Raw genomic sequence first — 19,291 nt, 5'->3', positions numbered from 1 at the left:
TTTTAGGTACATAACTTAACTTAAAATTTGTTTTATTATTTTTTTTTTTTATTAATTTAAATAAAATTATATATTTGTGCATTAAAATTATTGATATAAATTAATAATCGCTTCCGCTTATAAACTTATTTTGCTTGTAACTTTTTTTTCGCTAATTTGTTAAATTTACTTTTTTTGGAATAATTAGTAATTTTTTTAACCATAAACAAAATAAATTGTTTTATTTAACTTATCATCAATTAAACAAAAATTGTTTTATTTTAGAATTTAGTGGAAAAAAGTAAGTACTTATTATATTTAAATATTTAATTTATTTATAACTGGTTTAATTTTTTTTTTTAAATTTTATTTTATGTTATGTCCCTATTTTCTCTTGAACCCTGCACATTCCGTGAACCTTTTTAGTGTCCTTCTAACCTTACTAAAGTTAAAGTTATAAGATATCAAAGTTGTAAAAACTTCCATATTTTTGTCTCAGCATTTTATTGACTAAAAAAGTGTTTTTAGCTTGAATAAGCTAAAGTTAATTTTCTTTTTATGAAAGCAGTTTTTTGAATAAAAGTTAGTTGTAGTACTTTTTATTTGACGATATAGAAAATAATCTTTTTTATCTTTCGTATTGAGTGTTGTTGACTCGAGTTAAGAAATTTTTTAACAAACATTTTAACCAAACCCAAATTTTGACCAAACCAGTCAAAAAAAGCATTCATCACAGTGCAGTCAAAGTACTAATAATAACATCCTGCTGATATTTGTTTTTTTTTTTTTTAATGTGTAGTTACCATCAACCCAAAATATCGCAGTACTTATCATCATAGGACAACTCATCATGGCCAATCCATCATACAAATATCCATCACAAGGTTTCATTAAAATATATTTTGAGTTCAATTTTATTTGAATATTCTTCTTTTTGGAAAGGTATTTTTTTTTTGGTGGTTGTTATTTTAATTATTTTTTGTATTGGTTATCTTAATGAAGTTTAGACTGTTATGAATTGTCCTTTTATGGGATGTCCATGATGACTTGCCCGACGATTAACTGCGCAGTGATTTATTTAAGTTGAAACCGTGTTATTAATCAGATCAGTATTTAAGGTTATATGGTAGATAACACAAACATTGATTAACTAATATTTAATGAGTACTTTTCATTCATAACGACTTTTCTTCTTTTCTTCAAATGCAATCTAGCTACTTGTATCTTTTTCCACTCTCAGAAAATTTTGCATTCAATAAAAATATGAAATTACCTACATTCTTTTAATTTCATTGTTTACTTGATACAATATTTATTGTTCGCTCTTTAAAAATAAAAAAAAATCCTCAAGCAGGAAATAACCTCTTTGTGATTGCCAAAACCAATTTAGGTACTTAACCAACATCTCGCACCCTTCGTCCATCAGCACTGTTTAGTGTATGTCTGCTTTCGACATTTTTTTTTTGTAAGTCTTCTCTATCCATCAACCACCACCAGCTTTAAAGTATTGAATACCGCAACAGGACTTCATTTAATAATAAAGAAACAACAATAGCTCTAAAACTATACATCCCTTTTGTTCTTTCTTATTTTTTTTTCTGTTTGTATCTTAAATTCATCCAGATCTTTCTCTTCTTTTCTTTTTTTTTCGATATAAACTGCCAGAAAAAATAACTCCAACCATCACCCAAAAAAAAAAAACCCCTTTTTGCAACCATCTTCCTGCACTCAGCTTGAAACTCTCTATTCTCTCACTCCAAAATTGATTTAATGGTATGAGGCACATCCTTTTTTGCTCCCTTCAAACAATTTTCACTAAAAGAAATTCATAAGACAAGACAAGTGAACATAGAGAAAAAGCAGAAGAACAGAAGAAAAAAAAAAAAAAAAAACAAGTTAAGTTAAGGAAACGTCGACATTCAGGAAAGATCCCGATCCCATCCGGAAAAATAACGACAGACCACTATGCTTATAGAGGGAGGACGACATCGTCGTCATGGGTATATAGCTGGTTGAGAAATAAGAAAAACTGGGGGGTTTAAGAAAGAGCAAAAAAAAAAAGCCTTATCCTTGTTCTATGTCCGATTGGCGCCCAACGCCAGACCCCTTCCTCTCCTCTCCCAAGGTGATATCTTCGACATTCTTCAAGAAAATGTTTCAAGGGAAGACACGACGACCATTTCTTCCCCACATCTTTCTACTCCCTTTAAACAGAGTACCGCTGGATGTGCCAACCCTTCTCACCCGGCGGACAAAAAAAATATAAAACCCATTTGAGAAAAGAGGAAACTTCGTTCGAACTCGAACACAAAATAAAATTCCACAGAACTGATGGCTGATATCGGGTGGTTTAGGGCATCCTTGTTAGAAGAAAACTTGATTGCATTTCTAAGACGAAACAGAAGAAAAAAAAAAAAAAAAAAAACAGAAATACAGCTAAGGACCAAAGGATAAATGAAGGACGGCTATATTGTAAGTTGAGGGTCCCCATAGTTCGGATGGATTTAATTTGTAAGAGTTTTGGACACTTGGATGTCATGTGGAGAAAATGACATCTGAGGTCTTTCCAGCAAAGACAGATAGAGACACAGTCAGAAAAAAAGAGAGAGAGAGAGAGAGAGAGAGAGAGAGATACCTTCCTTAATGAAGATGTATCTATTTTTTCAAATTTTCGGTCAACATTTAAGACTTATTCAAGGACTGAATTACGTGTTTTCCATTTGAAACTCCTTCTTCTCCCAAACTTCTGCCTTCTTAAAAAGGCCACACCGTATAAAGAAGGCAATGTTAGAAGGCAAAATATCATAAGATAGAATGAGAGTTAAAAGGATTTATAGTCGCCAAGTGCATTGGGTTCATGTGTGCCTGCAGCAGGACGCTATGTCTTATATAAATATATTCGGTTCGACATTTTACATGTGGTCCTGGTCCTTGCCTCTTGAATCTGATTCATGCGAATGACTTTAAGGACCAGAAAACGGAACTTTAATATTATGCCCATTCTCGAGGACTTATTCGGTCCTTCCCTCCTTCCGAAAACTCAAACCCAAAATCCAGCATCAGCATGACTCTTTCTTATTTCCTTCTCTGCAATGGCATCATCTCTACAAAGAAGACCCCAAGTGTGTTTAATTTGCTCCCGAAAAAGGAAACTTACACATACATAATATCTTCTAACACACACACACAGACAGATAATATTTGTGTAGTCAAAGGACGAGAGATACAATCTGACGACGAACGACGACGACGTTCCCCTTTGCAAAGCACAAACAGTTTTTTTTTTTCTTCATTTTGGGGCATCTAAGGACTCAATAGAAGTCCTTGAAGAACACAATGTACACTCTTATACCTCCTTATTACTACCTCGCCATACCTACAACTCTACATCATCAGAGCCTGACTGTGTGTAGTGGAACATAAATTCATGGTAAATGGCATCAGGACGAGAGGTGGTTTGTGTTTTCTAAGACAATCGGCAGGGTATCGTCTCGTGTAGTTAGTAGTTTCTTAGAGAAGATACAACATGTGTGTAGGATATCTGTATCTGCATCTAAAGACAACAACCACGACCAGTTGTAGTGTAGTGAGTGTAGTTTACCATTCTGGAGAGTAGAAGAGGTACTAGACACTGGATAGGGTTTGGGGTATTGTTTTGGTTAACAGTTTGCCATTATCATTTTCTAACATTAACCAAGGATCATCCTCCTCTATATATACAATACATACTTACATACCTACATGATATCCCATATCCATATGTGTGTTTTTGTGTGTGTGTGTTTTTATTCACTCACACTTCGTTAAATTCATCAGACCTGAAATGTAGTACTTTTGCTGACTTGAAGAAGGCAAGTAATTTGGTCTTTCTGTTTTAGTCTCACACCCTCTTAAAACCTCCTCTCGCCCAATTCGACCGACCAGCCTCGGCCTCGGTTGAGGTATTTTTTGTGGTTAAGCTTTACAACTTATGTTGGTTTCCTTCACGTATGTTTAAGAAAAATTTTGTAATTTCTTGAATTACTTGAAGTTTCATTTTGGAGTTGATGAAAAGAAGTTTATTCTTAGTTCATCTTGTAGAAAAGTCATATCTTTTAGGAAACAAAAGCTTTTAAAGGTGGAAATAGAAAATCTCCCTGAGTCTAGAGAAAATGATAAATGAGAATTCTTGCTATAGCAATGGAATTTAACTTTGTGTACTTCGGTCCTGAGATTTTTTTTTAACTTGGCCCCAAACAGTTCCAATTCTTCAATTTTTTCAAATTACCATTCGACCATCCATTAATTTCTTTTACCACTCACCATCCCAACCTAAGAAATATTTTTATTTTTGATGAATAAAAAAAATTTTTTTTTCTTACAAAAAAAATTTTTTTTTTTGTTCAACACTTTTTTTCGCATTTTTAAGGACGACCATGTGAAAAAAAATTATCTTAAACTACCACTCATAAAAATTTCTCATACTTATTAGGAAATATGTATTTTTTTTATAGGTTATTGAAAAAAAAACTTTTTTTGAAAAAAAAAAAATATATAAATTTCTTAAAAAATTATAAATTTTGTTTAATAAATTTGTTTTTAAATTAAAAATCAAACATGTCCTTTGGTAGTTAAAAAATTGAAAGCATATTGCTTAATGATGAATTAATGTATGCCTATCGAATACTATACCTAGTAAAATTTGAAAAAAATTTTTAAAAAAATTTTTCGGCGGCAGTGTTTTTTTGGTCTCCAATTTTTCAAAAACTGTGGGTTGTCACAAAACAAAAATTAATGAGTGACCAGAATAGGTCATTAAATGGCAACCTTTAAGTAAAAATTTAGAAAAAATGACACTTTTTGGGGCCAGATTTATTTGTTGGAAACTATCATTTCACCCCAACTAACAATTTAGCTTCTATAAGGCTTTACAAATTTTTCATTCTCGCGCTACAATTTACTTGTTCTTATAATTAATCAATTTTTTAATCTTTTACAAACTTTCCTACTATAAACTTCTTGTTTTTGATAGATATTTTTTTTTCAAGAAAGTGTAACATCTCATTATTAAATTGCTGGAAATTTTATAGGGCAATTTCGATTTAGTCTGAGGAAATAATTCACTCCAAAGTGAACAGTTTATCACTTAAATAATGCCATCCAAGAACCAAGGCACGGTTCCTATATACCTACTCTCGTTTGATCTTGAAATTCTATATTTTTGGCACTGATATGATAAAATATACAAAGCAAACCCTACCCTCCATTGCGCACCGGAATCCAAGATGACACCTTGTCTAAAACTCTGACATAGTCAAAAGTTACTTAATCAAATATTGAACCTTATAGAAGAACCCATATATCCTTTAACTAACCCCTCGATTTAATTCACTTTCAAGGCACGTCTCGATCCCACTCTCAAGTCTGCTCACATTACTCGATTTCGATTGTGTTGCGGAGGCTTAAAATCGCAACACCTTAAGCCAATCCCTTTAGGTATGTGTGTTTGGACCTTTTCCCCCCTTCGCATTCGTAACAAAGTAACATTCTCAACAAAATTATTTTCTCATTTAACTAATTTCTCTCTGAAGAAAATCTTAACCCCCCTCAACATTCCCCGTTCTCCCTCTTATTAAAATCGAAAAAGGAACTCTCACACCATTTCCCCCATACAACAGGGGTAGTTTAAAAATTAGCATATTTTCCGTTGTTGTTTTTTTTTTTTTTTTCTTTTTGTATTTGTATCCCATTGAGTGATGTTATTAGATTTCGATTAGATGAGGGTGGCCAGAGAGCACTGAGCTCATCTCTCTTACCTCTACCTATATAAACCTATCCCATGATCGACGTCTTTTTTTCCTTTTTAATTCGAAATTCAAATTCAAAAAAACAACGGCAAGGGCACGCAGTCCAAAAAAAAGAAAGAAAAAAAAAATATCCTCCTTATCCACCAAAAAGCTTTTGATGGATCCTTTTTTCGTTTTACTCTTTTTTTTTTTTTTGGCCCCGAAACATAGTCAAGGGTGTGTTTCTTATTTTCAAAAAAAAAAAAAAAAAAAAAAACGATGCAAAAGGATAACCATTAGAATTTGGGGGTAAAAAAGATTACGTAAAAGTGTAAATAAAGGATTGAGAGAGGGAGAAAGTTCAAAAAGGGTAACACAGAAAATACAAAAAAAAAAAAAAAAAAAAAACGGTTCAAAACACAAAATCCAACCGAAAAAAAAGTTATAAGACATTCTAACAGTCAAATGGGGTAGGAGTTATTTTTAAAGGGTTTTGCATCCATTCGACAGTAGATTAAACCCTTATCACAGCCAGGAGGGACGACGATGATGACAATAAAAAAAAAACGAAAAAATTAACACACAGTACGAGCTGGGAAGAAGAATCCCTGATGGGTAGTGTACAGAATGTCTTTCCCTTACCCTAGATCTTCCCCCATCTCACTCCCTCAAAAGAACGTACGCAAATTTCAGTGAAAACTGACAAAAAATAACGAAGAAAACAGCTGAAAAAGATGGGTAATGCTCAAAATCCTTGAAAAGGATCCCTGCTTAACCCTTTGTGTGTGCTCTGCTTTTGCTGTGGTATATACTATTTTCGTCTTTGTTTGATGTGCGTATACGGTACAAGGGTAGCAACCGACATTATTTCTTTCCCGTACTTTGACTCCCTTCGCGCGTTTAAATAAGAATGGCCGGTTACCCCGGTGCGGTGTTGTAGGCTGTATACGAACGCAATTTTTTTTTTACCATTCACTCTCCCAATATAAACCATGACATGAACCCTTTGCCGGAACAAAACGTCACATATATATACCTTCCTACAAAGGATATCTACACGCGAAAACGAAATTTCGTCTTGAAGTAAAATTTTGGGAAAATTAATGTACCTTCCTCAGTTCAACTATATAGGGTAGATGGTTCGACCCCCCAAGTTTTTGGTTTGTTTCGCAAAGTCATCCTGTCATTCCTCATTCCATGTGCCCATTTCTAATTCCACTAAGAATTTTGTCGAAAATCCTCTTCTTCCAGGCACAGGATCCTTTGCTGTAGTACGTTTATCCTTCATTGAAGGAAAATCTATACACATATATATTCATGCCCTGTTCCGTTATATGTCGAGTTGTGATGGGTCTCACTCTAAAGAAATGTCACATATCCTTTCTTCGCATATAAATGATGGGTGTTTTGATGTAAGAGTGAAAGGAAATGGGGGAGGAGTAGGGTGGTACAAACCAGGCACAGGAACTTTTCAACATAATCCATCATCGGTTTTGCCGCATGTTAATAAAACGGCAACGCGTGGGTTGATTTTTCCAACCAAAGCGAAGCTTACCTACACTCTAACAACGATAACTTTCTTCTTTTGATTGCGTGCACATCTTCTCTTTCAGTGAAAGGCGAAGATTCAAACTTTTGTCAAGTCTTTTCTCTCAGTGCGTTTAGTCTCTTTTGAACTTGGAATATCCTAGTTACATACAAATGTATAAAATGACTAAAGCTAGAGATGTTGAAAAGGGTATAGGTACCAAGATGATTCTGTGTATTTCGAAATGAAATCTTCCAACTTTCCAAACCCATTTGCCCCCTCCTCATTCCAATGGTTTTTCTTATGAAACTGCCTGAAATTTCTGGAGGAATGAGAGTTCTGAATTGCCTTTTTCCATTTGGCAAGTCGGGGATTTGCTGTCTGTACCCCATTAAACTGCCGACTTAGAATAGTCTTTTGGAGCAGGGGTGTAATTGAATTTTTAGTGGCCTTGAATGGGAATTTTTAAGGAAGAAGGTTGGTTGGAAATTTCTGAAGCCTGTGTTGTTTGATGGGTTTCAAAGTCACAGTTAAGAGGTTAAGTTATTTTATAGGAACAGAAAATTTAAGTTTGTTAAAGGTTTTTTTTCTAATTAAAAAAAAAACTCTTATGGAAAATACAGGTTTAAGAGGGTTTTAATCTTTATTTTAGAAAAATGTGTTTAAAAAGTAACCAAATTCAAGATATTTATCAAAGATCTAACTTTGAATGGATGGGAATGGATGTGAATTGTAATTTCATAGAAAAACTGCAATAAGTGTTCAACGTTTCACTTGACCAGTGATTGCTTCTGAGGTTTTTTCTAAGACTGAATATCGCTTTTGTTTTTAATAAGGATCTACACTGTTACTTTTATTTAACCAGTTTTTTGTAGTAATAGTATGTACATTTTAAGACCCCTATATTTATTGGCTATGATTTTTTGCTTATATCAATTTTAAAACTACCTTTATTAAAAAAAATAATCCTAACTCAGAAAACAAATCATAGTTCATGATTACTTTGAACACCGCTTAGTTAAATCATGGTCAATTTTTAAGACCTCTTCTTACTTAAAAGTTAATGTTCTTAAAAAAAGTTCTAACTTCTGAAATGCACCTTTAAATGACCTCAAATTAGATCCATTCTAATTATAGGATCTTGCCTTATATCAATCATTACTATTTGTTCTAATGGCTACACTCAAGACTTATGAATTGTGAAAACTATGAACATTTTTAAGACCCCAATTTCTATTCTTGACTAAAATAATATTTTTGCATCCTGCAGATTTTGCATTATTTGTAGACATTCAAACTGAGTTGGGATTAGATCATCTTAAATCCATTACCTAAGTGCATGAGAGTTTTAAGACCTCAATGCGAGTTGCTCTAGTTTCATTGGGGTCGGAAGACAACTTATATTTTCTTAGCATTTTTAGAAATTTTTGTCTGACCATAAGAGCCAATAATATACGGACCATTCTAAAGACCTTTTCCTCTTAAAACTTTCGAGTCCAAAAACAATCCTTTTTGTCGATTGAGTTTAATTCTTATATACTAAATATTTTTAAGACCCCCATTTCTATTTCCAATTTTAGGATTAGCTTGTTCTTTAGATTTCGCATTGATTTATAGACTTTTTTATTGAAATAACCCAGGGACCCTCAATTGTAGAAGAAAATGACTTCATTTTATATTCTTATCTAAAGTAAATATTTATCCGAAAAGGCTTACAGGATGAGCATGTTTTCTGTAAACCAAGTTGGAAGCCTTAAAATACCTGAAGTGGGTAAGAAAATCCATATCGATTTTTAAGACCTCTATCTGTGATTCCATTACTACACTCAAGCATTAATCTTTCCTTTTTTCTTAGTTATGTAGGATCTGTATTGTACTCAAGACCTCTGAAATTTAATATAACAAATTATTGGGCATTTGTAAGACCCCATTTCTATTCTCGGGGTTTCTACAAAGTAAACTCTAATTTTTAAACTTATTTCTGAATTTAAAGACATTTTTTATGAGTCTATTTAAAGACACTCAGTCAGTCGTCCGAAATACAATTAGTGAAAAATGGGTCCTAATTGAGACCTCCTTTTTTTTTAACAGATTGGGCCTTTTTCATATTCTTTGTTTGAATAATTCCTCTATCCAATCCTGGTAAACTAAGTTTTCATCATTTTTGTGCCACCAGCATTTATATACACAAACGTACAACACTTTCTCAAGTATCCAACGCTTAAGGCGGTAATGTTCCTTGTGCTGCGCTGATGTTGTTGCTGTTGCTACTGGTGTTCTTCCTATACTCTGCTGATGTTATTGCTGGGTTTGTGCCCCCAAAAGAGTTTTGTCAGTTCGACTTTGTCTCTTCTAAATGTACATGCGACGACAACGACAACCAACGACGGCACAGTGGCAATGATGATGATGATGATAACATGCATGCCAGAGGACAGGAGGTGTGGGTGGTTGTATGGCATCAGTGGTGGCAAAGAGAACGAACATAGAAAACGACAAACACAAAAAAAAAAAAACACAAATTCAAACAGTCAAGGTATAGAAGTGATGGAGAGGAGAATAAGGATATATGAAGGCGAAAAAGCCTTGTGGTCCTTTTTTTTCGCTGCTACCCCCGATTTTAGGTGGGTGGTGGGCTGGCAAACGTGGAATGGGGCATGTGTGTTGCTTTGTTACTATGCTTCCACTCTGGTTATATGGTCTGGTCATGTCTCATGCCATAAACATTTTCTTTCTGGATAACGTTTGCCGCTTTGACAATGTGTGCCGTTTTTTTTTCTTCTATTTTTTTTTTTTTTGCTGTGCCGTCATCGCAGAAGCTTAAGAAGTGTGGGTGTGGGTATGTGTAATGGGGGTGTGTATGCAGCAGGATATAGACGGATAACCGGGACCATAGACCAAGGCGCCATATTCAACCCCATTCTTAGAAACTCATTTCATCATTGTCGCTTTGTAAAAGGAAAAGGCATAAGAAGAAGCAAACGAAGAAGAACAAGAAGAAGCAATAGTCGTTCTGCTGGCATCGTGTGTACAAGGTTCACCCCATTTTTCACCCCCACGTGCGCTTTTCTTTGGGTGTTTGCTATACCTACGCTATACGACGACGACCGACGACGACGAAGAAAATTATGCGAGTAAAATAAAAATTTTCTATCCTCTTGGATGTGGATGTGTATGGGTTGGGTAGATGGGGGCAAGGGTCCTGAAAGTCCTGATGGTTTTTGTGGAAGGATAAGAAAGGAGTCGACCCCCCATTGGATTTTTTTTCTTCTTCCTTGCTAAGCTTTAAGTTGTGAGAGTGTGTGTGTCGGTTACTCTATCGTCGTTCGCATTTTGTAGACATGGTTCCCTTAGGGTTGCCAAATGTGATGGAAGGGGGTGGTAATAGTAGTAGCAGCAGCAGTAGCAGTGGCAGAAAAACGGTGGCCATAAAAATTTAGCTTCCTCTTCTACAACGCGAATCCTTAGGCGGACAGAGGACACCCCAGTTTTTGAATCCTTTATTTTTTTTTTTATTTTTGCTTCTGCTAAATGTGTCTCAGAAAGGATCTGTCTTCCTTCTATCGTCGGCATCGTGATGGAATGGATGAGAGGAAAAAGGTATCTTGCCAACCTTGCCTTCCACCCTCACCGTCCTTCCATCTCCTTGTGTATTTTCCCAAAACGAAGATGGGTTCTTCAGGATACCACTGACTTTCATTAATTTCAAATGCTCAGCTCAGCCTTCTTCTTTTTCTTCTTCGTCGTCGTCCTTCATCATCCATTCCACATCGACCGATTCCTGCCGACTTTCTGCTCCTGCGACTCCTCCGACAGGATATTCAATGTTCCGGTTCCACTTCTTCTTACATTTTTTCCTCGAGTTTTATTTTTATTTTGTGAATTTTTTTTTTTTTGTGAATTTTTTGTTTTGTATTTTTTTTTTCGTTTGAGTGTGGGAGTGGTTAGTACGATTCGTTGGTTTTAACGTTAAAGTCAAACTTCGTCCTCGCCACGTATTTTTCTATCGTTCATTCGACTCTAAGACTAGTTGAGGGGTGGAAAAAAGGAAGGAGGGGGTGGGGGTGAGGTAAGGGTGGCAGCAAGGGGGTAGGAATATGGGGGTGTAGTTTATTCATTGTTCCTGTCCGCTTGGAGTTTCTTTTTTTTAAATTTTTTTTTAAATTGCTCTCTTTTGTGTGTTGGTGGGGGGTTCTTTAAGGGGGGGACCTGGAGATGAGTACCTACCAGGCAGTGTAGAGTAGAGCAGAGCCAGAGCACCACTGGTGCTTGGTAATCGTTCTTAATTCCTTGAAGTATTCTTTTTCTTTTCGATTTGGTAACTAAAAGGGATCCTATTCTAGCTATACCCAAGCTCAAGCTAGCTAGATACATATAATCTACTATATACCTATTCTTTCGTCCGTTTTTTTTTTTCTTCTATGTGTACAACAAGTCAAAATCAGCGGTTGCATTGTCCAAACGGAATCCTGCAGTTCTATTCAGGTTTTTGGGTTTAAGAATCCTTATTTTCTTTTTTTGTGAGATTCTGGTGATGAGTGCGGTTTTGATGGGTTTTCTTCAAATGGCCGAAGGAGGTTGAGTTATTTTTTTTTTTTTTTGTGAAATATCTCTGGGATGGATTTTCAAGGTTTTAATTTCTTTTACTTATATAATTTTTTTTTTATTCTTCTTCTTTTATTGTATTTTCAACTAGGAAGAAGAAAACTGTATCCTAGATACTCTCTTGATAGTATCTAGTTTTTTTTAGTTTTTTTTTTTTTCTTACAAGGATGAGTTGTTGTGGTTTCTTCTTTGAATTTCTTTTTGAGGTTGTTTTTACCTAAGATAATTTGCTAACCTTATATAACCAACAATTAATGGCAGCATTTCTTAGTGGTTTTAATACAAAATAACCGCGGGTTGGCTAGTAACAAAATATACCGAACAGTTTTGACAATATTTTATATAAATTAGAAAATGACCTTTTTTTTCAAAACTAGTTTACTCATAATATTTAACTAAAATAACATCGAATTTCAATAAACGAATTTATGACCTTTAAAAAATGTGAAATAGGTATACCTACCAGGAAGTTGCCTACTGTTAACTGGTTTAAGGAACCTTTAATCTATTTTTAATTGCTTTATTAATCTGCGCTCTGGCACCGCTCATACCTGGTTTTACTATGCCAAACGGTTTTTCTATTCGCATTTGCAAATACAAGCTAACTTAGGACCTCAGATCTTTTAAGTCCAACTAAAAATTTTTTTAATGGTACTTGCATTTGCCACTATAACCAGTTTTGCCTTGAGCCAAAAACGATCTTGGAACACGAGGTTTATGTGAAGTTGGCACCTCCAAATGCATTTTTTTTTTTTTAAACTACCTGATTCAATTACCCGAAGTTAGACCAGGATATCCAATTTTTTTTTTCTTTATTCCAATATTTTTTTCAAAAGACAAAACCGTGGTTTGTCTGCCCAAGGTTAGCCCAGAAGGGCCCAAGTTTTATTTTCGCTATCCTACGCTTAGATTAAAAATTTTAGAAGCATTAGTTTTTATTCATCTCACAAAAAAAAAAAAATAGTAGGGTAAAGTCGGGGGATATGGCACCCATTTTCGTTTTTCGTTATTACTTGAGAAATAAAGAAGATTTCTATTTCAAACAAAAGCAGATTTATTTTAAAACTATTTATTAAATACAAAACAGTTACATAAGTTTAATTGAAAGATAATTTCTTGTTATTTTTTGCAAAAATAAAAAACATTAAAAAAAACATGATTGAAAAAATGGAGGGTGATATGGCACCTAATCGAGGGTGATATGGCACCCTATGTCTTCTTGATATTTTTTGTGACACTTGTTGTTGAAAGACGTACTCGAATCATGAGACCAAAAGTGACATTATGATTACTGCCTTATTCCGCACTTTTCAGCCAATCTGAAAGCTATTTGGCAAACTTTTAGGTTCTGGTCATTTAAGAAGAATTTTTAATGTAGTTAAGTGTGAGGGAAATCGCAAAATGCTTAGGTCCTGCTTTTTTTTGACATTCAGCAGCTCCAACGGCTGCTGTGAGCTGGGTTTTAGCCCACTTGGCCTGGTTTGTTGTAAATACAATTGTCAGTTCGAAAATAAATAGGTTGAAAAGTAGATGCGGGGGAAATGGCACCGGTGCCATATATCCCGAGGTTTTTGGGTGCCATATCCCCCATTTGACTACACTTCTGTTTTCTTCAAATGACACGAATAATCACGTTTGCTTAGTTATTGCAATGAGGAAACATAAAAATACAACCGTTACCGTTCGTTTTGTGTTAAAATGAACGCTCGGCGTCAAATACTTTTGGAACCACCCGTACAACAATTTTACACAAAAAAACTTTTCGCTCAAATTGAGCTCACTTTTTTGTTTGTCCATTTTTTAAATTTAAGTGGTAATGGTTACTGCGGATCTGAATGCATCCACTGAAAGTTTACGTCATGCTGAATTCTATTTTGCTCTATTTGCTTTGAAAAGAAGTCATTAAGTGGGAGATATTGAAAGGGTGCCATATCACCCGTGGTGCCATATCACCCGACTTTACCCTACGCATACACCCCAGTGACCTTTTTTAAATTTATAATTTGGAAAAAGTAAATCCACTTGTGTGGACATTGCACCTCAAATGTTATTTCTCTAACTTCGAATTTTTCTTTGAATGAATGCTGTCCCTATAACATTTATGTTGAGAAGTTGATTTGTTTCATTTTACCTTAAAAAACCAAAAAAAAAAAATTGTTTTTCAAGTGTAAAAATCAATGATTTTTTTTGGTTTTCCACATAAACACCAAGAAAAGCTACATGCTTAGTAAAATCTATCCAAACATTTTTCAAAAGTAACAGCAAATATAAAATGTTGTGCGAAGTGATTTATTTTTCATAAAACGAATAGAACTTTTTAGACCTTCCCCAACTAACCTTGGTAATTCCAACAAATAACATCACTTTTTTTGTTAGCCTTTCCTTAGTTCAAAAATTATGACAAAAACCTTTTTGTAGAGTTACCAACCTCTTAAAATCAAAATTTGTTTTATTTTTTTTTCAGTGTAAAAATTGTTTTTATTACACTTTCTCTCAACTAACCATGCAAATTCCAACAAATTATATTACTGTTTTTCGTTAGCCCACCTTTTAGTTCAAAAATAATGAAGAACAATTTTTTTCAATTTGTCAACTTCTTAAAAATCAAAATTTTCTTTTGTTGGAATTACCATGGATAATAATAGAGAAAAAGTGTAAAAAGGACAATTTTTACACTTCTCGAATGTTTTCCATTTGCAACAAGTTGTAGTAGATAGAAAGGTACAATTCTTTTTACCAACAAAAACGATTATAATCTCAGTAGAGCACGTGTTAATAATTTTGATAGATGGGTCCGACCTCTTACGTGTTTTTGTCGAAACTAAAATTGCCCCTCTTTCACGGCAATTATAAATAATAAACACGATCCACATTTTAATTCCATTTCCATTAATGACATCCCAGAGTTTTCAGAGTTGTTCCTCTGTTATAATAGAAATACCATCACACTTCGTCAACGCCAACTTGTGTTGTATGACTTTCACCCCAAAAACCATTTTTATAATCCTCATAAAAGCTTCTTGTTTTTTTTTTTTTTTTATTTCTTCTATTTTTTTTTACGTGTGTGGAGGATATATCAACGAATTTATGATTCAAAACCAGAACAAAATCCACCGCACCCACTTTCAGAAGGTGGGAGTTGTTTATTAGTTCTTTTTTTTCCTTACACACAAACACACACTCATACAGAAGAAGAAACCAACAACAACAACAACAAAAAACTGAAAAAAAGGATATCGAAGAAGAAAAAACATAAATTACCCGATTATCGTTTTGCGAAAAATAAAAATACAAAAAAAAAAAAAATGGATACAAAATGAACAAGCTCTATGAAAGTAGGTGTAGAGGACTTCGACAACCTTACACAAAACAAAACGCAGCACACCAACCATACAAACAGCAACAACAACAACCTGTTGAATGTAAAACAAACCACCCATACTTGTAGCTGCCGCATGCGGTAGACAATTATTCATATATACACAAACAAAGCATAAACACTAACACACACATTCACACATACATACAGATACAAATGGATAAGGACTTTCTTTCAAGTGCACACAAAAAAAAGTCAAATAAAAAGAAAGAAAATAAAAAAAACGTTACAATTGTATTAAAAGTTTTCAAAAAGGATAACAACACACACAGCTCGAAACACGTAGAGAAAGAAGAAAAACACTATAAATGTGAGAGTACACGGATAAAAACAATAACAAAACACGAATGTGAAGAGTCTTCTCTTTTCTCAAAAAGGACTTGTTATAAAAAAAAAAAAAAACAGAACAAAAAAAAATTAGAAAATATAACAACAACATAGAAAAGCATGTCCTGAGTATCCTTAGAAAATTGCATTTATTTGTTCAATTACTATTTAGTTCATTTTTTTGGGGGGTGAAAAAGGGGGAAAGGGGGATGTGGTGAAGTAGAGAAAGTCGAGTTATACTCTCTTTCTTTTGGAGAGAAAGATGAGTGAGACTTGAAAATGTGAGAGAGAAAAACTGTTGCCAGAGAGTAGGTATACAAGGATGTTTTTTTTTTTGTGTGTGAAAACAACGTGCTATGCAAATTAAGTCTTTGTCTATATGGACTTAATTTTTTCTTTTTATTAATTCATGTTTTATCCATTGACAATAATTTTGGCAGAAAATATATGAAAAGGAACGGGAAGGGTGGCATATTTGAAAATTTCAAACGGAGTTCTTTGAAATGGTTTGAGGTTGGTTGAAGACAATTAAACCCCTTTTTTTAACTCATTCAGTTATTTTTTTTTTTTTGAAGAATTTTATGATTGTTTAAAGATCATTTTTTGTCTTCTAGCTCAGCTTATCTAAGAAATATCTGATTACAGTAGACCAATTCTTGTTAAGCGCACCTAAACTAAAGCAAGAATGAAACTTTTGGAATACTTATTCATCAATACCTAAAGGTTTTTGCTGTAGGTTGTGTTGGATAGTTTTTGGTAAGACTTTGACCCGTATACCAAATAATTTACACAATTTTGCAATTTTTTTAGTGTTACCTTTTTCTGGGTAATTTTTGAATTTATTTTTCAAAACATGATTTCATAAAATTTTGGATAGTTATGTCCATTTTTATGAACTTTTTAAAACTCATTATCCTTTTTCTACGAATTTTTCAATTAAATTCATTTCAATTGTCGATTCAGGTCAATTTTCACAACAAATTCCATTATTTCTTTTACAACTATGTACTTTAAAACCGTTTGCATGAAGTTATCCCTGCTCCGAGACAATATTATTTTTTTTAGGACAGCTTTTTGTATTTTGTTTTCTTCAATAATAATCAAATTTTGTTTTAAATTATTTTGTACCCACAATTTGCGTAGGTCCTTGTTACAGGACATTTTGTTTTCTAGCAGAGGGCTTCTAGGCCTTGGGGTAAGACTAAATTTTGGGGCCCCTTTGATATTTGAAACCCCTCTGATATACAAAACAAGAAAAAATAAAAAAAAGTACGTATACGCCATACTATTATTTGTTTGTGGATAAGATTATTCAAGTAATATTTTTTGGGGTCCTAAGTTTTTTTTTTACATATATGAGGTGATGAGAAACAAAACTCGCTATATCCATTTTTTTCAAAAATGAGATTCTGATGCACATTCATAGAGTACGTATCATTGAACAGTTTTGCAAACTAGTTTTGTAGAAAAACCTCCATATAAAACTGGAAATGTTTTTTCGGTTTTTCTCAAAATTATTGATTATGGATATAGTTTTATTTCTCATCGCCTCATTATTTGGCTGGCTACCAATACATTATGCATTGCACTAAAAAATATAATTTGTCTCTCTTGTGCCCGAATATATGTATCTTATTTTTTTGCTTTGTTACTTTTTTATAATAAATTTACTTCCCTGCATTGTCTCGAGTCGGTTGGGAGCCCCGGGGCACCACCCTGCTTGCCCTAATGGTGTGTACGCCCCTGATATTCTAGTTTTGTATGATTTATTTTAATATGAAGCTTGATAATATCCTTGTTCAAGGTTTATTGAAACCGTTTTTTTTTCTTACTATAATTGCGCTTGGTTTTTTTTAAAGAAAATTTTAATATTATCCAGGACATTTTTTTAATTCCCGAGCATAATGTCTTTCAATCGCGAATTTTAATATTATCCATGATCAATGAATATTTTGTTACTAGCCTTGAATTCCTGCAAAATTTATAGCTAGGTAGGAGTATCACCTTTCAGGAAAATAACTTTTTTTTTTTTGGGGTCTTAATTCTCTGTTATCCTTGTTCAAGGAAATTTTTTTAAATTTCATTTTCATGTAGTTCAGGATTTTTAAAAAATTTATTAATCTTCTTTGATTTATGAAACTTATTTTTTTCAAAGAAAAGTTTTATATAAAATATTTTTAGAGGTCTTTAAATACAAATTTCGGTAAAAAAATATTTTCTTGTTTGAGGACAGTTTTTAAGTTTTATATTTTCATTCATGAATGCTACATACATCACATTTTTTTCCCAGCCCAATCCTTACTCTTTTTATTTTCATATTCATTCATGATTTCTAAACACATTTTTTTTTCTACATATATGAATTTTAAAACGATTTTATATACTATCCTTGTTCCAGGACACATTTTTTTCTAATTTTTCATTTTTATTTTTGAGTTTAGAATAATAAAATAAATAAAAAATAAGATTCCCTCTGTGAAATCAATCAAAAATGTTATATTTTTATTTGTGACACCCAGACAGGTAGTTAGGTATACATAGTAGAGTGATATCCTTTTTGGTCCTTTTTCTAATTCATTCAGCTTTTCTAAACAGCTGATTGTCGATGTTTGTATTTGATTGTTGTTGTTGTCGGTGTTTTATGTCGCGCTCTCTCTTTCACAACTCTCCCATCCACCCAGCAGCGTTGATAGGAATTTTCCAACAACACCACCGCATCCTTTGCCATAAACAAAAATTCAATTCACATTTTATTTGTGTGGTCTCCTTGTGTCACATGACACACAGTGGTTTTCCGCGCAATTTTCTTTTATTTTTCTTGTTTTTTTTTTTTTTTTGTTATTCTTTGTTTCTTTTCTTTTTAATCGTATCTTGGTTGTTTTTTCTGGAGATGGATTGGAGGATGAAAGTGTTGGAGAAGGGGGAGAAAGTCAGAGAGAGATTTAACTGAACGTGAAGCGGGCGCGAGGAGGGCGGGTTTGTCTGTATTTATTTATTTATGAAACCAGACTACTAGGTACTATTCAGTCTTTTTGTTGTTGTAGTTTATAACGCGGAACGATTTGACCTCGTTTCAAGTTTTCTTTTGCAAGTTTTTTTTAGAAAAATTGTTTCTTTTATTTATATCAACAACAAAACATCAGGTTCACGGCAGGAGTATTATACTGATTCTCTGCTCTCTTTGACATATTTCTCTCACTCTCTCTCTCTCTCTTTGTTTGAAGTTTAGAAGGTAGTTTTAGAAGGGTGATAGCGATAGGATAAGGGGCGGTGAAGTGATGTGATGTTGATTTGATTGTATTAGAAAAGTTAGTTCGAATTTTATTTGTAGGTACATCGCACAGGATTTCGTCCTTTCTCTTGTATCTACATCCTTTTAGTGCGATTGCATAGACTTTTTAGAGAGCTCCTGGCTAAAGTGCGAGATGACTGGATGGGTTAACACTATAATGCTGTCAATGGTTTCGCAGACAGTAAAAAATTATTATTTTTTTTATAGGACCTCTATACAAGAGCATATAGGTGTTTCTTTTCTTTTTCTTTTTGGTTTCTTTTTTTTATGACTTTTATGGTGTGGGGAAGGAAGGTGGGTGGTGGTATATCCTGTTGTGTGTTTCCTTTTTGTATGTTTTATTTTCTTGCTTTCACTTTTCACATGACTGATTGCAGACCACTTGACAATTATAAGTTTAGCAGAATAACGTGTTC

At 33.6% G+C, this 19,291-nt stretch overlaps 1 protein-coding gene across 1 annotated transcript in view; it reads left to right on the top strand.

The window, feature by feature from the left end:
* The window catches only part of LOC129914146 (nucleolar protein 4-like), an 80,961-nt gene that overhangs the window by 6,960 nt on the left and 54,710 nt on the right, over positions 1-19,291 (top strand). Inside the window, exon 6 of the mRNA XM_055993228.1 lies at positions 265-280. Coding sequence (XP_055849203.1) covers positions 265-280 — 16 coding nt within the window. The remainder of the gene's footprint in view (positions 1-264; positions 281-19,291) is intronic.

The sequence above is a fragment of the Episyrphus balteatus genome, chromosome 3, assembly GCF_945859705.1.
Source record: "Episyrphus balteatus chromosome 3, idEpiBalt1.1, whole genome shotgun sequence".
Classification (NCBI taxonomy): Eukaryota; Metazoa; Arthropoda; class Insecta; order Diptera; family Syrphidae; genus Episyrphus; species Episyrphus balteatus.
This window is presented reverse-complemented; position numbering and strand designations above follow the sequence as displayed.